This window comes from Gobius niger (genome assembly GCF_951799975.1).
Source record: "Gobius niger genome assembly, chromosome: 4".
In the NCBI taxonomy this organism is placed as follows: Eukaryota; Metazoa; Chordata; class Actinopteri; order Gobiiformes; family Gobiidae; genus Gobius; species Gobius niger.
The window spans coordinates 17,302,868-17,317,351 of record NC_136855.1 but is presented as its reverse complement, the minus strand read 5'-3'; the positions used below and the strand labels follow the sequence as shown (position 1 = coordinate 17,317,351).

The following is a 14,484-nucleotide window of genomic DNA, read 5'->3' as shown; positions in this document are numbered from 1 at the left end:
GGGCATAAAAGGACAGAAACTCATGATGTCATCCTACCCTGACCTCAGTCCTGTTGAGAACCTTTGGAGCCTCCTCAAGCAAAAGATCTATGAGGGTGGGAGGCAATTCACATCCAAACAGCAGCTCTGGAAGGCTATTCTGACATCCTGCAAAGAAATCCAAACAGAAACTCTCCAAAAACTCACAAGTTTAAAGGGGCTAGATGCAAGTTTGTCATTTTATACTCACTACACCTCAGGCCTTATATGTAACTGCAGTCTCTATATTAAGCTCGTGCATGACGACACATCGGACCCGAATTAACAACTTTTTGAGTGACAGTGCAGGATTTTAGAGGCAGTTGTGGTGAACAGACAGGTCTGGGCTCATTCTACACATTAGGACGTTGCTGGAGCATGCAGGGAGAGGAAAATACTTAGTTTTAACATTTTTAAACTCTGTATAGTCCCTTTAATGGATGCAAGTATTTTGAAGCTGCTGTCAAACAAGGATCTTATGTTGAATATAACTTGACCTGTTGTTTTTGATTGAAATAGCTTTTGATTTCAGCAAATATGACCTCCTAATGCTGCAAAATCAACAAATGACCATTTTCAGTTCTTTACAACCTATAAAATGTATTGAAACGCTGCTGTGCATAATCATTTGGAAGAGTACGTTTTAAGTTATTCTATTTATTTTTAACAGTTAAAGACTTGAAAATTATGCAGACTGTCATTTGCAATTTAGAATATCTGAGAAAAAATGTAATTTGCATAATAATTTTGAACATACGCTATAGGCTACATTCTGAAAGCACCGGCTCAGGGCGTGATATCATCGATTATGATTTATTTGTTTGCAACCGTTGGAGGTTTCCTCTTTTTCAGAAGTCAACGATGAAGTACAAGTGCTGCTTTAGCAAAAACCCTGGGGTTGTGTCCCTGTTACAGAGGTCACCGGTCTAATGCAAGATAACAACATAAATAAAGTTTAATGTGAACGGTTAAGCAACTGTCCTGTTGCGCATCTGCAAGGCACATAGGCACACCTACGTACTTTGGCACAGTAGATCAGCACGCACACCCCTGATGCCAAAACAGCTACAACAGTTTTCTCTAAAAAAAAAACACACACGCCCTCATGTGCCACAACACCACCCCTAATCTGTGATCGCATTCCACTTTGGCAAAGTCCCGAAGAAGAGTCCTACATTTCCCACGTGCTTCCTGGTTAAGTCGAGACGTCCTACGTATCCCAAAGTCCACCCGTAGTTCTGATCGCATGTCCAGTGGCCTGGCTGTAGATACCAGCCCAATGCTGTCTCTGGTGGTCCTGTCAAAGGCACTATTCAAATAAAGTCCTTCCTTTCCTTAACTAAAAATAGATTATTTTTCCTATCACATCTTCAAATTCAGTTTATGATTGGCAATGTTTAAGTATTTTCAGTGTGGTTTTCTGAGGCTGCCCCAATGTAAAGAATGAGAAACACCAGTTCCTAAACTTGCCTTTTCTCCAACTGCTGATCTATATTATTGGCTGCTCCTCCCACATAAGACTCAATGGAAAGGAACAGATCTTCAATATTAGCTGAACTTTAAAGAGGAGCAGCTTAAAAGTTCACAATGTTTTGCTGAAAAATAAAGACGATCAATTTGATTATTATGAGACTTGATTCAGCAGCTACACTTTTGATGATATATTGACATGCCCCAAAGCCATGGGTTAAAGCAAAAAAAAATATATCTGACTAAAAAATGTTCAACTGAAATCACTGCCGGTATTCACTATATCACTGCGTGTCCTGAAGTATACATACATATATTTTCACATGGCCATTGCTCTAATAGGCACCTCTTTTAGCAACAAACGTTTGGCGTAAAAGTAAAAAAGAATTGTTGGCAGGGAGATTTTTACGAATTCAGATGTAATTTCTTACATTTTAATGTTGTCATTAACGGGTATTGCCATGGAATAAGAATTATATGATTATCTGTGTAAATGGGTGTAAATTTACAACAAATCAGATAATATTTTGTCTGTTTTGGTCAATTTGAACATGTGTAGAAAAAAATTACAGATACAGTGGGTTCAGAATTTTTTTTTTTTATTATTTCAATGGTATTTGAAATGATGAAAATGTTTAAAATATAATTTTTAATCTTTAATAATATCGTCAGGTTTATCTGGAGGCTGCACCTTTCTGTATCATAGGCAATTTACCATAGAAGCTAAATTCAAGTGTTCAAAAATCGCACAATGGCACAGCAGTTGTTGTATGAGATGTGAATGTTTTATCAATGTCACCAAACTTTAAGCCCTGCCCTAAACCCAACATCAGAAGAGTTGATGTGTAGCTGTCTGGTCTTTACGGTCTCGACGTCCGTGCAGTAAAGTCCAAGTGCTCCTAAGATATTATATATAGATATCTCATTATTCAATAACGGTGGCTTATTCCTTTAAGCACTTCCTGTTCTGTAAAGCACTTTTAATTACTTGAGAACTCGTGCTAAACCTGCCTTGCCTATAAAGGGTTGTCAAGGCTTGTCAATGTTGCATAGAAACCAATCATTCTACAGTTAATGATAGCAGCCAGAGCAGACTATAATGCGTGCTTTCTTTCCTATTCATAGTCACATTTATCTCTAGTCCAAGCCTTACCTATACTGGCATGTCTTATGGTGGTAGGGAGAGATAGGAGATGTCATGCCACACAAGGGGGGCATTGTAGCATAGAAAAAGGTCAATAATACATTCTATTATGAAGGAAAATAGCACATTGGATCACTTATTGAATATGAACAGAAACTCATTGTTTAGGCTGGTCTGGGTGGATTGTAAATGCATATTCTCATCATTGTGTTTAAAAGGTAATTTTCTTGTAGAAAAGGAGGTCGGCTCATGACTTTTATCCTCGGGAGGGAGTGGAGAGATGCGGTGTCGTGCTGAGTTCCTATTTATCTCTTACAGTCTGTCTGTCACTGTCAGGGAAAACATGGATGAAAACCTTCAGTCTGAGGCACACATCTTCAATGTGGATGCACAGGAGCTGTACAAAGGAGTGAGTGCCCCCTGGTGGTCAAGCAGGGGGAAAGAACAGATCCTACAGCACAGATCAAATCAATATGAACTATATTTGAAACCAGGTGGTGGCTTTTTAAGGATCTTTTCATGATTAAATATGTATTCATAGAAGAAAATACAAAACAACATTCTAAACATACTAAATGTACAATACAGTAGTAGAGGTAGTGAGTTAGTAGTGAAAGTAGTCAGTAGTAAAGGTAGTCAGTAGTAGAGGAAGTCAGTAGTAGAGATAGTCAGTAGTAGAGATAGTCAGTAGTAGAGATAGTCAGTAGTAGAGATAGTCAGTAGTATAGGTAGTCAGTAGTAAAGGTAGTCAGTAGTAGAGGTAGTCAGCAGTACAGGTAGTCAGTAGTATAGGTAGTCAGTAGTAAAGGTAGTCAGTAGTAGAGGAAGTCAGTAGTAGAGATAGTCAGTAGTAGAGATAGTCAGTAGTATAGGTAGTCAGTAGTAAAGGTAGTCAGTAGTAGAGGTAGTCAGTAGTAGAGTTGTTAGTAGTAAAGGAAGTCAGCAGTAGAGGTAGTCAGTAGTAGAGGTATTCAGTAGTAGAGTTGTTAGTAGTAAAGGAAGTCAGTAGTAGAGGTATTCAGTAGTAAAGGTATTCAGTAGTAAAGGTATTCAGTAGTAGAGGTAGTCTGTAGTAGAGTTGTTAGTAGTAAAGGAAGTCAGCAGTAGAGGTAGTCAGTAGTAGAGGTATTCAGTAGTAAAGGTATTCAGTAGTAAAGGTATTCAGTAGTAGAGGTAGTCTGTAGTAGTGGTAGCTAGTAGTAAAGGTAGTCAGTAGCATAGGTAGTAAGTAGTAAAGGTAGTCAGTATTAGCAGTAGTCAGTAGTAAAGGTAGTCAGTAGTATAGGTAGTCAGTAGTACAGGTAGTCACTAGTAAAGGTAGTCAGTAGTAAAGGTACTCAGAACTAAAGGTAGTCAGTCGTAGTGGTAGTCAGTAGTTGGGGTAGTCAGTAGTAAAAGTAGTCAGTAGTAAAGGTAGTCAGTAGTAAAGGTAGTCAGTAGTAGAGGTAGTTAGAAGTAAAGGTATTCAGTAGTTAAAGAAGTCAGTGGTAAAGGTAGTCAGTAGTACAGGTAGTTAGCAGTAAAAGTAGTCAGTAGTAAAGGTAGTCAGTAGTAAAGGTAGTCAGTAGTAAAGGTAGTCAGTAGTAAAGGTAGTCAGCAGTACAGGTAGTCAGCAGTAAAAGTACTCAGTAGTAAAGGTAGTCAGTAATAAAGGTAGTCAGTAGTAAAAGTAGTCAGTAGTAAAGGTAGTCAGTAGTGAAGGTAGTCAGTAGTAAAAGTAGTCAGTAGTAAAGGTAGTCAGTAATAAAGGTAGTCAGTAGTAAAAGTAGTCAGTAGTAAAGGTAGTCAGTAGTAAAGGTAGTCAGCAGTAAAAGTATCCAGTAGTAGACGTAGTCAGCAGTAGAGGTAGTCAGTACTGGAGGTCATCAGTAGTAAAGGTAGTCAGTCGTAGTGGTAGTCAGTAGTAGTGGTAGTCAGTAGTAGAGGTAGTCAGTAGTACAGGTAGTTAATAGTAAACATAGTTAGTAGTAAACGTAGTCAGTAGTAGAGGTAGTCAGCAGAAGTAGAAGTGAAGTAGAAGCAAAAGTAGTAGCAGTAAAAGTCATTGTAGTATATGTGAAAGGGTAACTGTGGTAAAAGCAAACACAAGATCTGTCAATTTGTTGTTCACATTGCATAATCGCTTAATTGTATTTGAGTAAGATTTGCTAGTGGTAATAATCAGTTATTTCTATAATGTTATAGATGTAAGCCCACAAAGGCACAATAATTTGTAAATTTTTACTTATTTACTCATTTGTAAATAAGTAAAATACAAGTCAATATTGGGTTTGGCACATGCACTAATGATAGAGCTCTCATAAATTCATTGAACAGATATTGTATGTGTATATGTGGATACAAACTTTGTGGTGTTATGTTGTGTTTGCTGGGGTTAGCACCAGCAAAAAGGTGTGCACTGCTGCTAAATTATTCATATTTAATTTCATTTTTATGTGTTTTCTCTGCAGTTCTTTTGTTTGAGAATGGCTCTTTTTGTCGGCAGTAGCTGGATTTTATGGCCTGGTTTAAAACGCCTTCAAATAAAGCAGTGCGCTGCCTGAGTAGGCTGGGATTACCTAAGCTCTTGATGCTTCTTCAGTGGATTCCTATTAGCAGAGCTTAAAAGCTGTCATTTCAGCTAAGCCTGGGCAAATTACCTGAGCTCCACATCAGTGAGGTGGGGGCTGGGGGCGCAGGGAAATCAAACAGACATAAAACTGACATAAAGGCAAATGCAAAATATGGAAGAAAATATCAAAATGAAGAAAGAGAGAAATGTGCAAAAGTCTTTGTACGCTTTTTATATTGATCTAACGGTCTATACTTTTTTTTACCCAATTTGTTGCTTTCATGACATTGTAAAATTTGATGTTTTGATTTCAGATGGAGGGTAGTGGAGCCGATTCAGCTATTTTTGGGGGCCAAATCGTTTACTTTGTGGTACAAGCACTAGGACATTCTTTTTGAAAAAGACCATTAGCTGCCGGAAAAAAAAAAATCAATACGAGCGCCATTTTCCAAGAGGGTTTCCAATGATACCTAGTGCACTGTAAATAGGAAAAGTATGGCCCCCGATAATAGTTTTGTTTCCATTTTTATTAGTCATTATTTTTGGTTAGAATTGACCTCAGCCCATTTCAAGTTCAAGTTTATGTTTTGTTCTAACTCTGCCTGTTCCCAGGACCCAAAAACCTTTATGAGACGATAATGGAGTTATACACACATATACTTTATGGCCAGATAATGACATTTTGCACGAAATACCCTGAGACAATGATGATTAATAATTAAAATGCAGTATTGGGTCTGATGTCTGTGGTTTTCTGATGAAGGGCTGAAATGATGCCTGAAGCACATAAAATTTGTTTGGGAGCCTTTTTAAGCTGTGCAGACCTTTTCATTATTTTTGTTTCAAACAGACAGCATAAAATGTAAGCGGCAAAGGAAGGACAAGTGCTTTTCTGAAATAGTACTTAGACACCTTTATACAGTTTTGCATGATATAGGACCTTTAACCGCTTCACATTTCACATAAAGGAACCACTCATTCATGCATCAGTGTACAATAACACTGGGGGTATAGTGGGATAAGTGTCTTGCCCAAGCACACAATATCACTGTCGAGAGCCAGAATGGATCCACTAACCTTAAGAGCAGTAGGCGAACAGAAAACTAACTGCATTTCTACCAAATTTAGCACTTGTAGCAAAAAGTGAATGATTTTTGTTTCATCGCAGGCTGTATTGACCGTTTTTGTAAGAAACATCCAGTCAGAACCAAAAATGGCTCACTCAGTTATTTCATAGTTCTTTTTGAAACATATTCATGACCATTTTGCTGCGCTATAATGAAAGTTTTCCTCAGTAATGCTAATTTTCCATCAGTCATTATTGGACTTGGACTTCTCATCTCTCATTACCATGTGATTAACCTCTTCGGCGTGATCCGGGCAGCAGAGACATGGGAAAGGTTAAAGGTCTCTGCTCGGATAGACAGTGCAGCATGACGGGGGCGGCCTATTAAAGCAAAGGCCAGCTTCTTATCTGCCCGTTTCCTCCCCATCTCACACACACACACACATTCACGTCTCTCACCCCTTTGTTCTTGCAACTACAGTGATCATTTGCCGGCAGCGCACAAGGTCAGCCCTGGTATTATTGTAAGAAATAAACTGTTGTAGCCCCACTCAATTAGAACAAAAAGAGGCACTTTGGAAAGCCTGCACAATGCCAAACACCTGGCGCATGTTGGCAGACTGCAGGTGGGGATGAATTAAAGCGCTCGGCACCCAAGGAGGTATTCATGAATAAAACAAAGCAGGAGAACTTGCGGAGGCTGTAGACCTGTTTTACAGCAGCGATAACTCCGCCTGATGGTTGTCTCCCATTGGCAAGGAATGCAAGAAATAATGGCATTTTTATTTTTTAATTCATTAGATTATCTACTTCACAGTATCTGGTGTAATACTTGTACAGTGTATCACCAAATTAACATGTACGCAGTATTAGGTGATGCAACATCCCTATCACAGTTTCAGGGATCGATTTTCTTCATGCATCATTTGAGACACACATGGTAATGCAAAATCAGATGGTAGCACAAAACCAACCAAAACAAATAATTTGGTATTTTGTGAATCCCTTTTGGCCAGTAATTTTTCTACACTGCTGCTTTCTTGCACTGTTTGATACTAAAAAAAATATCTTCAAAAACAAACAATTTTCAGCTTGGCCTATAATCACTGGCTTCCCTGAAAACTAAATTATAATATTAGTATTCTTGTCTTGTTAACAAACCACCCAACAGGCAGTAGAGTTATCAAAAATACAAAAATGTCTGGCCAAGTTATTATCCCGTTATTGAAATGGAGGCAGGAGAAGCAGCCAATCAGATGGTGGCATTTCAGATACTGTTGATTTAATAAAGAATAAAAAGTCAGAACTCGCTGGCAAATCGGCCCACTCGGTTATCTCATTTTGTCAAACGATTCCCCTAAATGTCTGAGAAAGTCTGACATTTTTGCATGAGCATAACTGCAGTGTAGAGGCCAGCTCGTGGCATTTGGCCGTTCCCAGCACAGGTGATGGATGGACAAACATGGGGAGGGTGTGGACCTTTGTGCCCCGATGAGTCCGGAGTCTGCCGCAGCCAAAGCGCCGTGAAGCACCGTCTAATGTTTTATCTCTCGCTGCATCAATCACTGAGGGATTTTTAATGAGCTGCACAGCGAGACAAGCGAGGGGTCAGACAGGAACATCACCGCAGCGACCGGGCCAGAGAGGAGCGAGAGAAAGTATTTTACAAGGACAAACGTAAACCAAAAAAAAAACGAAACTGAAAACCCTGGGAGAGCTTTGTTGGAGGTGGCAAACTGGGAATGTGGCTGGTGCTTGGGCAAAATGAGCATGACAAAATCAAATTAAAATGTGGGAAAGTGAAGATAATTTTAGCACAAGGATTCAAATTTTAACATTACCAAATTTTCATTCAGGGCTAGATCAAATAACAGTCAGATCAAAGGAATAAAGCGGCACATCCCCGCACATGCTTTCAAATGGATGAAAAAAGAACTGCTAAGGCTGCACATGTGGAAAATATAACACCGGCAGAATACTTTGTTTTACAGTAAATTAATTACAACAATTAGGGTACTTCCCCTCAAAAACTAAAACCGGCTACTATTAGCATATCCCTTGTTGTGAGTGTAACCGGCATAAAAAACAGCACTAAATCAGAACAAAGACCTAAACAAGTACATTTGGGAAAACAACTGGCATAAAAATATATTTGTACTGTAAAAAAGACAAACTTGGTACCGCGGTTTGAGAAGCTCAGACTGTGGAAGCACTTATTCATTGTTTACGCCCTGTAGACAAGCACATTACATCAAACCAGGAGATGAAAGTCTCTCTGCGACCTCCATCTGATTATTTTTCATCCTTTTGTTTATAGGCGGCGAAGATGACGACGTGCCTTAAATCTGCAGCAAATCTCTGAGCTCCTGAGTCACGCTGCTGTGTCCGTTCCCTTTCATTAAAACAAGACAAAGCTTTAGAGCAGGTCTCACGTTCTCTAAACTCTTAAAGCCATAAAAAACAATCATGGCCGAACCACAAGGGGCTGGTCTAAAGCTTTACTGGGGGCTTTTACACACATAAAGGGGGAAGTGGGTAGAAAAGCCAAAAAGTAATCACATAGGTGGGTTAAAAGACTAGTACTATTGCAATGAAAATGTAATTGTTACTAACATAGCATATCTGTGTTGAGTTTCTTTGACTGCTCACACAAGTATCTCCATGGCCAGTACAACACTGACATGTTAGAGCCAGATATGAACCATCTCTGCCTCTGAGGACCTCAGGCAGTGGTCTCCTACTGGAACCCAGAGTCAGAACTAAACACTGTTCCAGGTCAGGACTGTTCCAGGTTTCCAGGTTGCGAAAACCTGGAACAGTCTTCCTGAAGATGTGAGACAGGCATCAATTTTGACAATAATCAAATCCAGACTGAATACAGTTTTATTTAGCAATGCACATGACAACTTTATTACTTAGAATTTAATTTCAACTTAACTTAAAACTAACCAATACATAGGTCACATGAAGACGTATAGGCTGGCCTTATACTCACACACTTGGGAATATAGCCACCAGTAAGGCCTCTTCGACTCACTAAGCTTCTGTAAATCAGGCTGTGCGTTTTATTCTCTCTCTCTCGAGGGGGATGTTGGGTTATGACCCCGAAGGCCTGGGTTATTTATGGCTTTAGTCTAGACCAGCGTTGACTCTGGGAAACTCATCTATAGTTGGAGGCTAATAGAAAGCAAGCCACACAGGGCAGTAGATCCATGGGAAGTCTGCTTCAGGCGCACAGCTCAATAGTCGATTTGAAGGCCCTTCTGAGTTAGATTGGAAATGTTTTTCAATTTCTTCTCTGCTGTTTTTGTCAAATAAAATAAAAAGACAGTGAGATTTCCTGCGGTGATGTGGACGGAAACATTTGAATTTAGAGTGAGAAGAAATTGTTGAAAATTAGTTTGGCTTTTTCTTTCTGAGGTCACCATAGCAGTGATGTGAATACCAAGCAAACCAACAATACAGCTGCCTGGCCAAAAAAAAGGTCACGCTAATATTTCACTCGAGCGCTTTTGGCTTTGATTATGACAGTCATTCACTGACGCATTTTGTCGATCAGCTTCTGCAATGTTGCGAGATTTATTTTTGTCCAGTGCTGTATCGATTTTTCACCAAGATCCAGTAGTGACACATCCCAAGATTCTCAGTGTGGAAAAGCCCAATGAGCACGTAATGTTGCTGAACATAGACCTTACCAGCAGCAGCAACCCGAGATGACACAATATTAAGATAGAAACGTTTTTATTTTGGCACATCAAATACTTAGGGCAGGTCCGTATAGGAGACGAGGGAGTAACCCATGGTACAAAAATCCTGCCAAAACTTTACACTAAGCCAATGTTTGGGCGCCATGGCCTTCATCAGGCAGGCAATGTAGCATACAGTATCTAACACCAAGGGTCTCCTACCAGTAGCTCGCCAGCCTTCCTTGAAGTAGCTCGCCAAAGTCTCATTTAAATAAGTTTTCTTTTTGTTCTAAACATACTCAACAAAGATTGCAAACAATAACATATAAACAGAATACACAGTAAACTCAAGTTTATTACTCATTATTATTATTTGTGCTGAAATATCCTTTGAACTCTAGTTCAGCCAAATATTACAATATGTTACAAGAGGCTCTTTGCCATTTTTATCACCTTCCCCCTGATGCAACCTTCTTCAATTATCCAGGCCCAAAAGAGATGGGCACAATTATGCCAATTGTGTTTTATATTATATTGTAAATACAAGAACATTTCTCTTTCCATTCTTCATCTGTCTGAAGTGGGAAACAAAAACAAAACAAAAACACATAGGATCACTTAAGCTGTAGCCCAAATTTAAGACGACTACACTCTGCCCTTCTGTTTCAGTCCCTGTTGACAGAGCGATGAGAATGGAAAGATGGAGAAAGATGCAGAGTGCAGTGAGAGTGCATGGCTCATAAGCACAGATGACAGCCCGCAGCCCAAAGCCTTGGCTCGACGGCTCTGTTCACAGGAACGCCTGCTGCTCTATGTAATAGAAACGCAGTGTGTTGCGTTTGAAAATAACAAAGACGGAAGGGCTAGAGTGTCGGCGACCAAATGAAAAGTTAACCTTGGCGCGTAGTTTCTATAGTAGGGCCTTTTTATGAGCAACTCAGGGCTTTGACCCATCCCTAAAGACTCAATGATTGTATCTATCTATTTCCTGAAACAGCGACAACTCCTCCATAACATCCTTCTTACTTTCACAGAGCGGACGTGAAATGCTCTCAACAAGGCTGCCATCTTTTACAATGGACCTGCTAACCTGAAGTGCCAACTCCAGCCGCACTGTAGTTTGATATACGGGCCCACCTGCCATTTTCACAGCTTTGACAGCGGCTGACAGGTAAAAGGAACAACCAGGGGGCAAGAATATATGAAGAAGGCCTTGAGTGGAGACAGGAGGGGGGGTGATATACTGTAGTGCTCATGGTGCAAAAGAGGCTGCAAGACAAGTGACACCCGGAACAGGGACAGTTTAGTGTAGACACCATGCAACCACTATGCCCCACTGCGGAAACGTTCAAGCGTATGGGTTGATGCGTCACAAGAGCAACTAAACTGTCATAAAATGCTGGTACATAAACAAGGCAGCTTTATCACATGGGCTCCTGATGCTCAACTACACAGTGACAATTCAAATTTTGGAGTGGCATATGTATAAAAAATAAAAAATAAAAACCTTTAGAAGAAGCCCTTGATTGATTTAAAGCGATTTTTGGCCACATTCAAATCCGCAACATCAGGTGATGTCCCGCTTCAAGCAAAAAGCAAAGTTATGAGTCAGGTCAAGGAGCGGCAAAGATGCACATTTAATGACATGGCCCAAGTTTTAGACTGTTGATAATTGATGAAGCAAAAAGTGTAATTTATCAAACCAATTTATAATATCACTTATTTTGAGAACATGGGGGGGCTATGAGGGGGCACAATAGTCCCCTCTCCATTAATGGAAACACTGGGATGTGTTATGTAATATGGTATGCTTAGTTGACAAAAAAAAAAGTTAAAGAAAAGTATGAAAACCAGGCTTGTTAGAGAGAAGCAGAAATTAGTAGAAAAACAGTTACAAAACTAGCTTAAGGCACTCCTCTGCCAAAACATTAGTTAACTTTGCAAAAGTATTTTTTAGCCCTGAAGAAAATGAGACACATTTTTAGAATTCATCTTACATACTTAATAACCCAAAATTATAAAGTCCTGGTGTTTAACACACAAAATTATTGGGAATATGCACCAACAAAATGGTGTCTTTAATACTAATGTGGTGTTGTTCAACTGAAAATACAAACAAAACGCTGCACATCTGCCTCTAGTTCACCACATTCAAAGAGCTTCACTGACCATTTTCCAAATGTAAATATTCCATTTAAAGAGGGGTATTATGCAAAATTGACTTTTTCAAGCTTTACATCATGTTATTATGTCATTCCCTCATTAAAAACATGCCTGAAGTGTTGCCTTGGCACATTCACGTATTTTTGAGTAATCTGTAAAAACTCTGATGGCAGCCATTTTAGGGATAGCTTTGCCTGAGTCCTCCTAGGAACGCCCCCACCTCCTGGAGACGCCTCCGAGCTTTCATCACCAGCCAAGTAACCAACCACTGCTCCTCAGCAGAACCCCCTCCCCACTGATGCCACAGACAGCGTGTGGAGGGGGCGTGTCAGAAAGGGTCAGAGGTTCTTAAAGAGACAGAGGCCTATTTCAAGACATTCACTACAGCCATTTTGAGAGAGCAATTTTAAACAAGGCAGTTATTCTAATTAACTGCATTTACAGACCAACAGAAGGTTTCGTCATCATTGTAGTGTGATATAGACTGGTGCTATGTGATTGAAAAAAGCATAATACCCCCTCTTTAATATTAAAGCCAGAAAACCTTCTTGAGCCGAAAAAAACATTTAAGGTCATAGGGTAAAAAAAATATTTATTTTCACCTAACTGGTAATGCCAAAAGCGTGACTCCAGTCCTCCCCTTATTTCTTCATTACATATGCATATTGAATCTCAGTGGATTAATCCTTATCCTACAGGACTGTTTCGAAATGTCAAGCCTCCTGGACATACAACTATATTTGCACTCGATTTACGGTATTTGCATATTCATTCACACTCTGCACTAATTTAGCCAAAAGAAAGAGTCATCAAGAATTAAAATAAATTAATTAACTTTAGATGGGATTTAGTGGCAGGAAGTCTGGAGGGAGTTTTTAAATGTCTAAATTAAAGACTCAAGAAATGCGTGAATAATTTGTGCGGCGATGGGCAATAACTTACGAAGAAATAAAGCGGTAGCAATTCTTCCTTGGAAAAAAAAAATTCACAAACTTTTGATTAGAATTAATGCGACACTTGCGTTAAATGCTTCTCTGTCACTGCCGCTTTATCTCGTTTTAAAACATGCAGCACGGCCAAAAGCTGAATCTACGCCAAGTGTTTTGAACCATTTATCTTGTTGACAAACCTTTGAACAACGCTGGTGCCGTTCCAGCAGGACGTCCCATCACTGCGGGACAGATCATTCACACATAGCTGGTCCGCCAGGCCACCGTAGTACGTCCGGTAGAAGCGCAGGCCGCTCAGAAAATCCCTGAAAAACAAGAGTTCACAAATTGTATCTTGGTTATTTTGTTACAAAGAGTAGGCCTTTACGATGTAACTTTTTCAGCTCATGCCTTGCGTACAACTACTGAAAAAAATCAATTAAAGGTAGCTATTTCAGCAAAATATTGTCAATGTCCAATACTTTATCCATGGCAACGTGTAAGCAAGCAGCAACCTCCCTCTCTCCCGGTACAGCTGCATTTTTTGCCTTTTTCAGCAAACTGCATTTGTGGTTGGTGTGCTCCGCGTTGTTTTACTGGATACTTTTGTCTTTGCCGTGTTTTTATGGGGATCGGTGGATTTTTTTTACTGCAAAGAGTCCATGATGGTCCTGAAGAAAGCAGCTTTTTAAAAGTAAACAGCTATCTTATCAGCTAAAACCCATTTGAGACCTACACATTTCTTCTTCTGAGACACTGAAGAGGCACCAAGAGCCCCCACACCTGCAGCACAATGGAGGCTTCACAAGAGGAGCTTCAGGAAACAAGGGACAAACAAGGAGATATCCGGGCAAGACTCACAGCTAAGCCACACGTCCCTTCTATTGTTATGACTAATGGACATTCACTGGAGAATAAAACAGATTAATTGCTAAGCTCTTCCCAGAAGATGGTGAAAGACTGTTGTGGAGCGTAGGGAGCAGAGGAAGCTGCGCAGGAGGAAGAGGAAGGAGGAGGAGGAGCTGACCAGTGCAGGCCACCACGCTCTGAAACAGGGACAACCTAGGAGGCGTTGCACAGGATCATAGGAGACTGAAGGCAACCAGCTGGGTTTCCTCCGGGTGCTATCATTTCCTCCAACTCCAAAAACACGTGGGTCTGATTGACCCACAGTGGCGGCGCGGCTCAGTCACAGCGGCTCAGGACTAACACCTGAACACAATTTCGTTGTATGCTTGTGCAATGACAAGCTAAGCACTTACTAACTTATTTTGTGAAAAGACATAATTTAGTACCTGATAAAACTGCTAAGAATGTGCATATTGAGACAAAATTGCATTATTAAACCTGCATGTATTTTTAATAAGACCAAAATCTCCGGGAGAACTATCAATAAGATGGCTGTTAAATTTACACCTCATTCATATCTAGCGTCTCATCTTACACAATGTTAAATA

The 14,484-nt window shown here is 40.0% G+C and overlaps 2 protein-coding genes across 2 annotated transcripts in view; both read right to left on the bottom strand.

Moving 5' to 3' along the window:
- Window positions 1-14,484, bottom strand: part of tpp2 (tripeptidyl peptidase 2) — a 161,841-nt gene that overhangs the window by 19,327 nt on the left and 128,030 nt on the right. The window lies entirely within an intron of this gene.
- Window positions 1-14,484, bottom strand: part of gpc5a (glypican 5a) — a 165,660-nt gene that overhangs the window by 114,052 nt on the left and 37,124 nt on the right. The window contains exon 6 of the mRNA XM_079555329.1: window positions 13,228-13,353. Coding sequence (XP_079411455.1) covers window positions 13,228-13,353 — 126 coding nt within the window. The remainder of the gene's footprint in view (window positions 1-13,227; window positions 13,354-14,484) is intronic.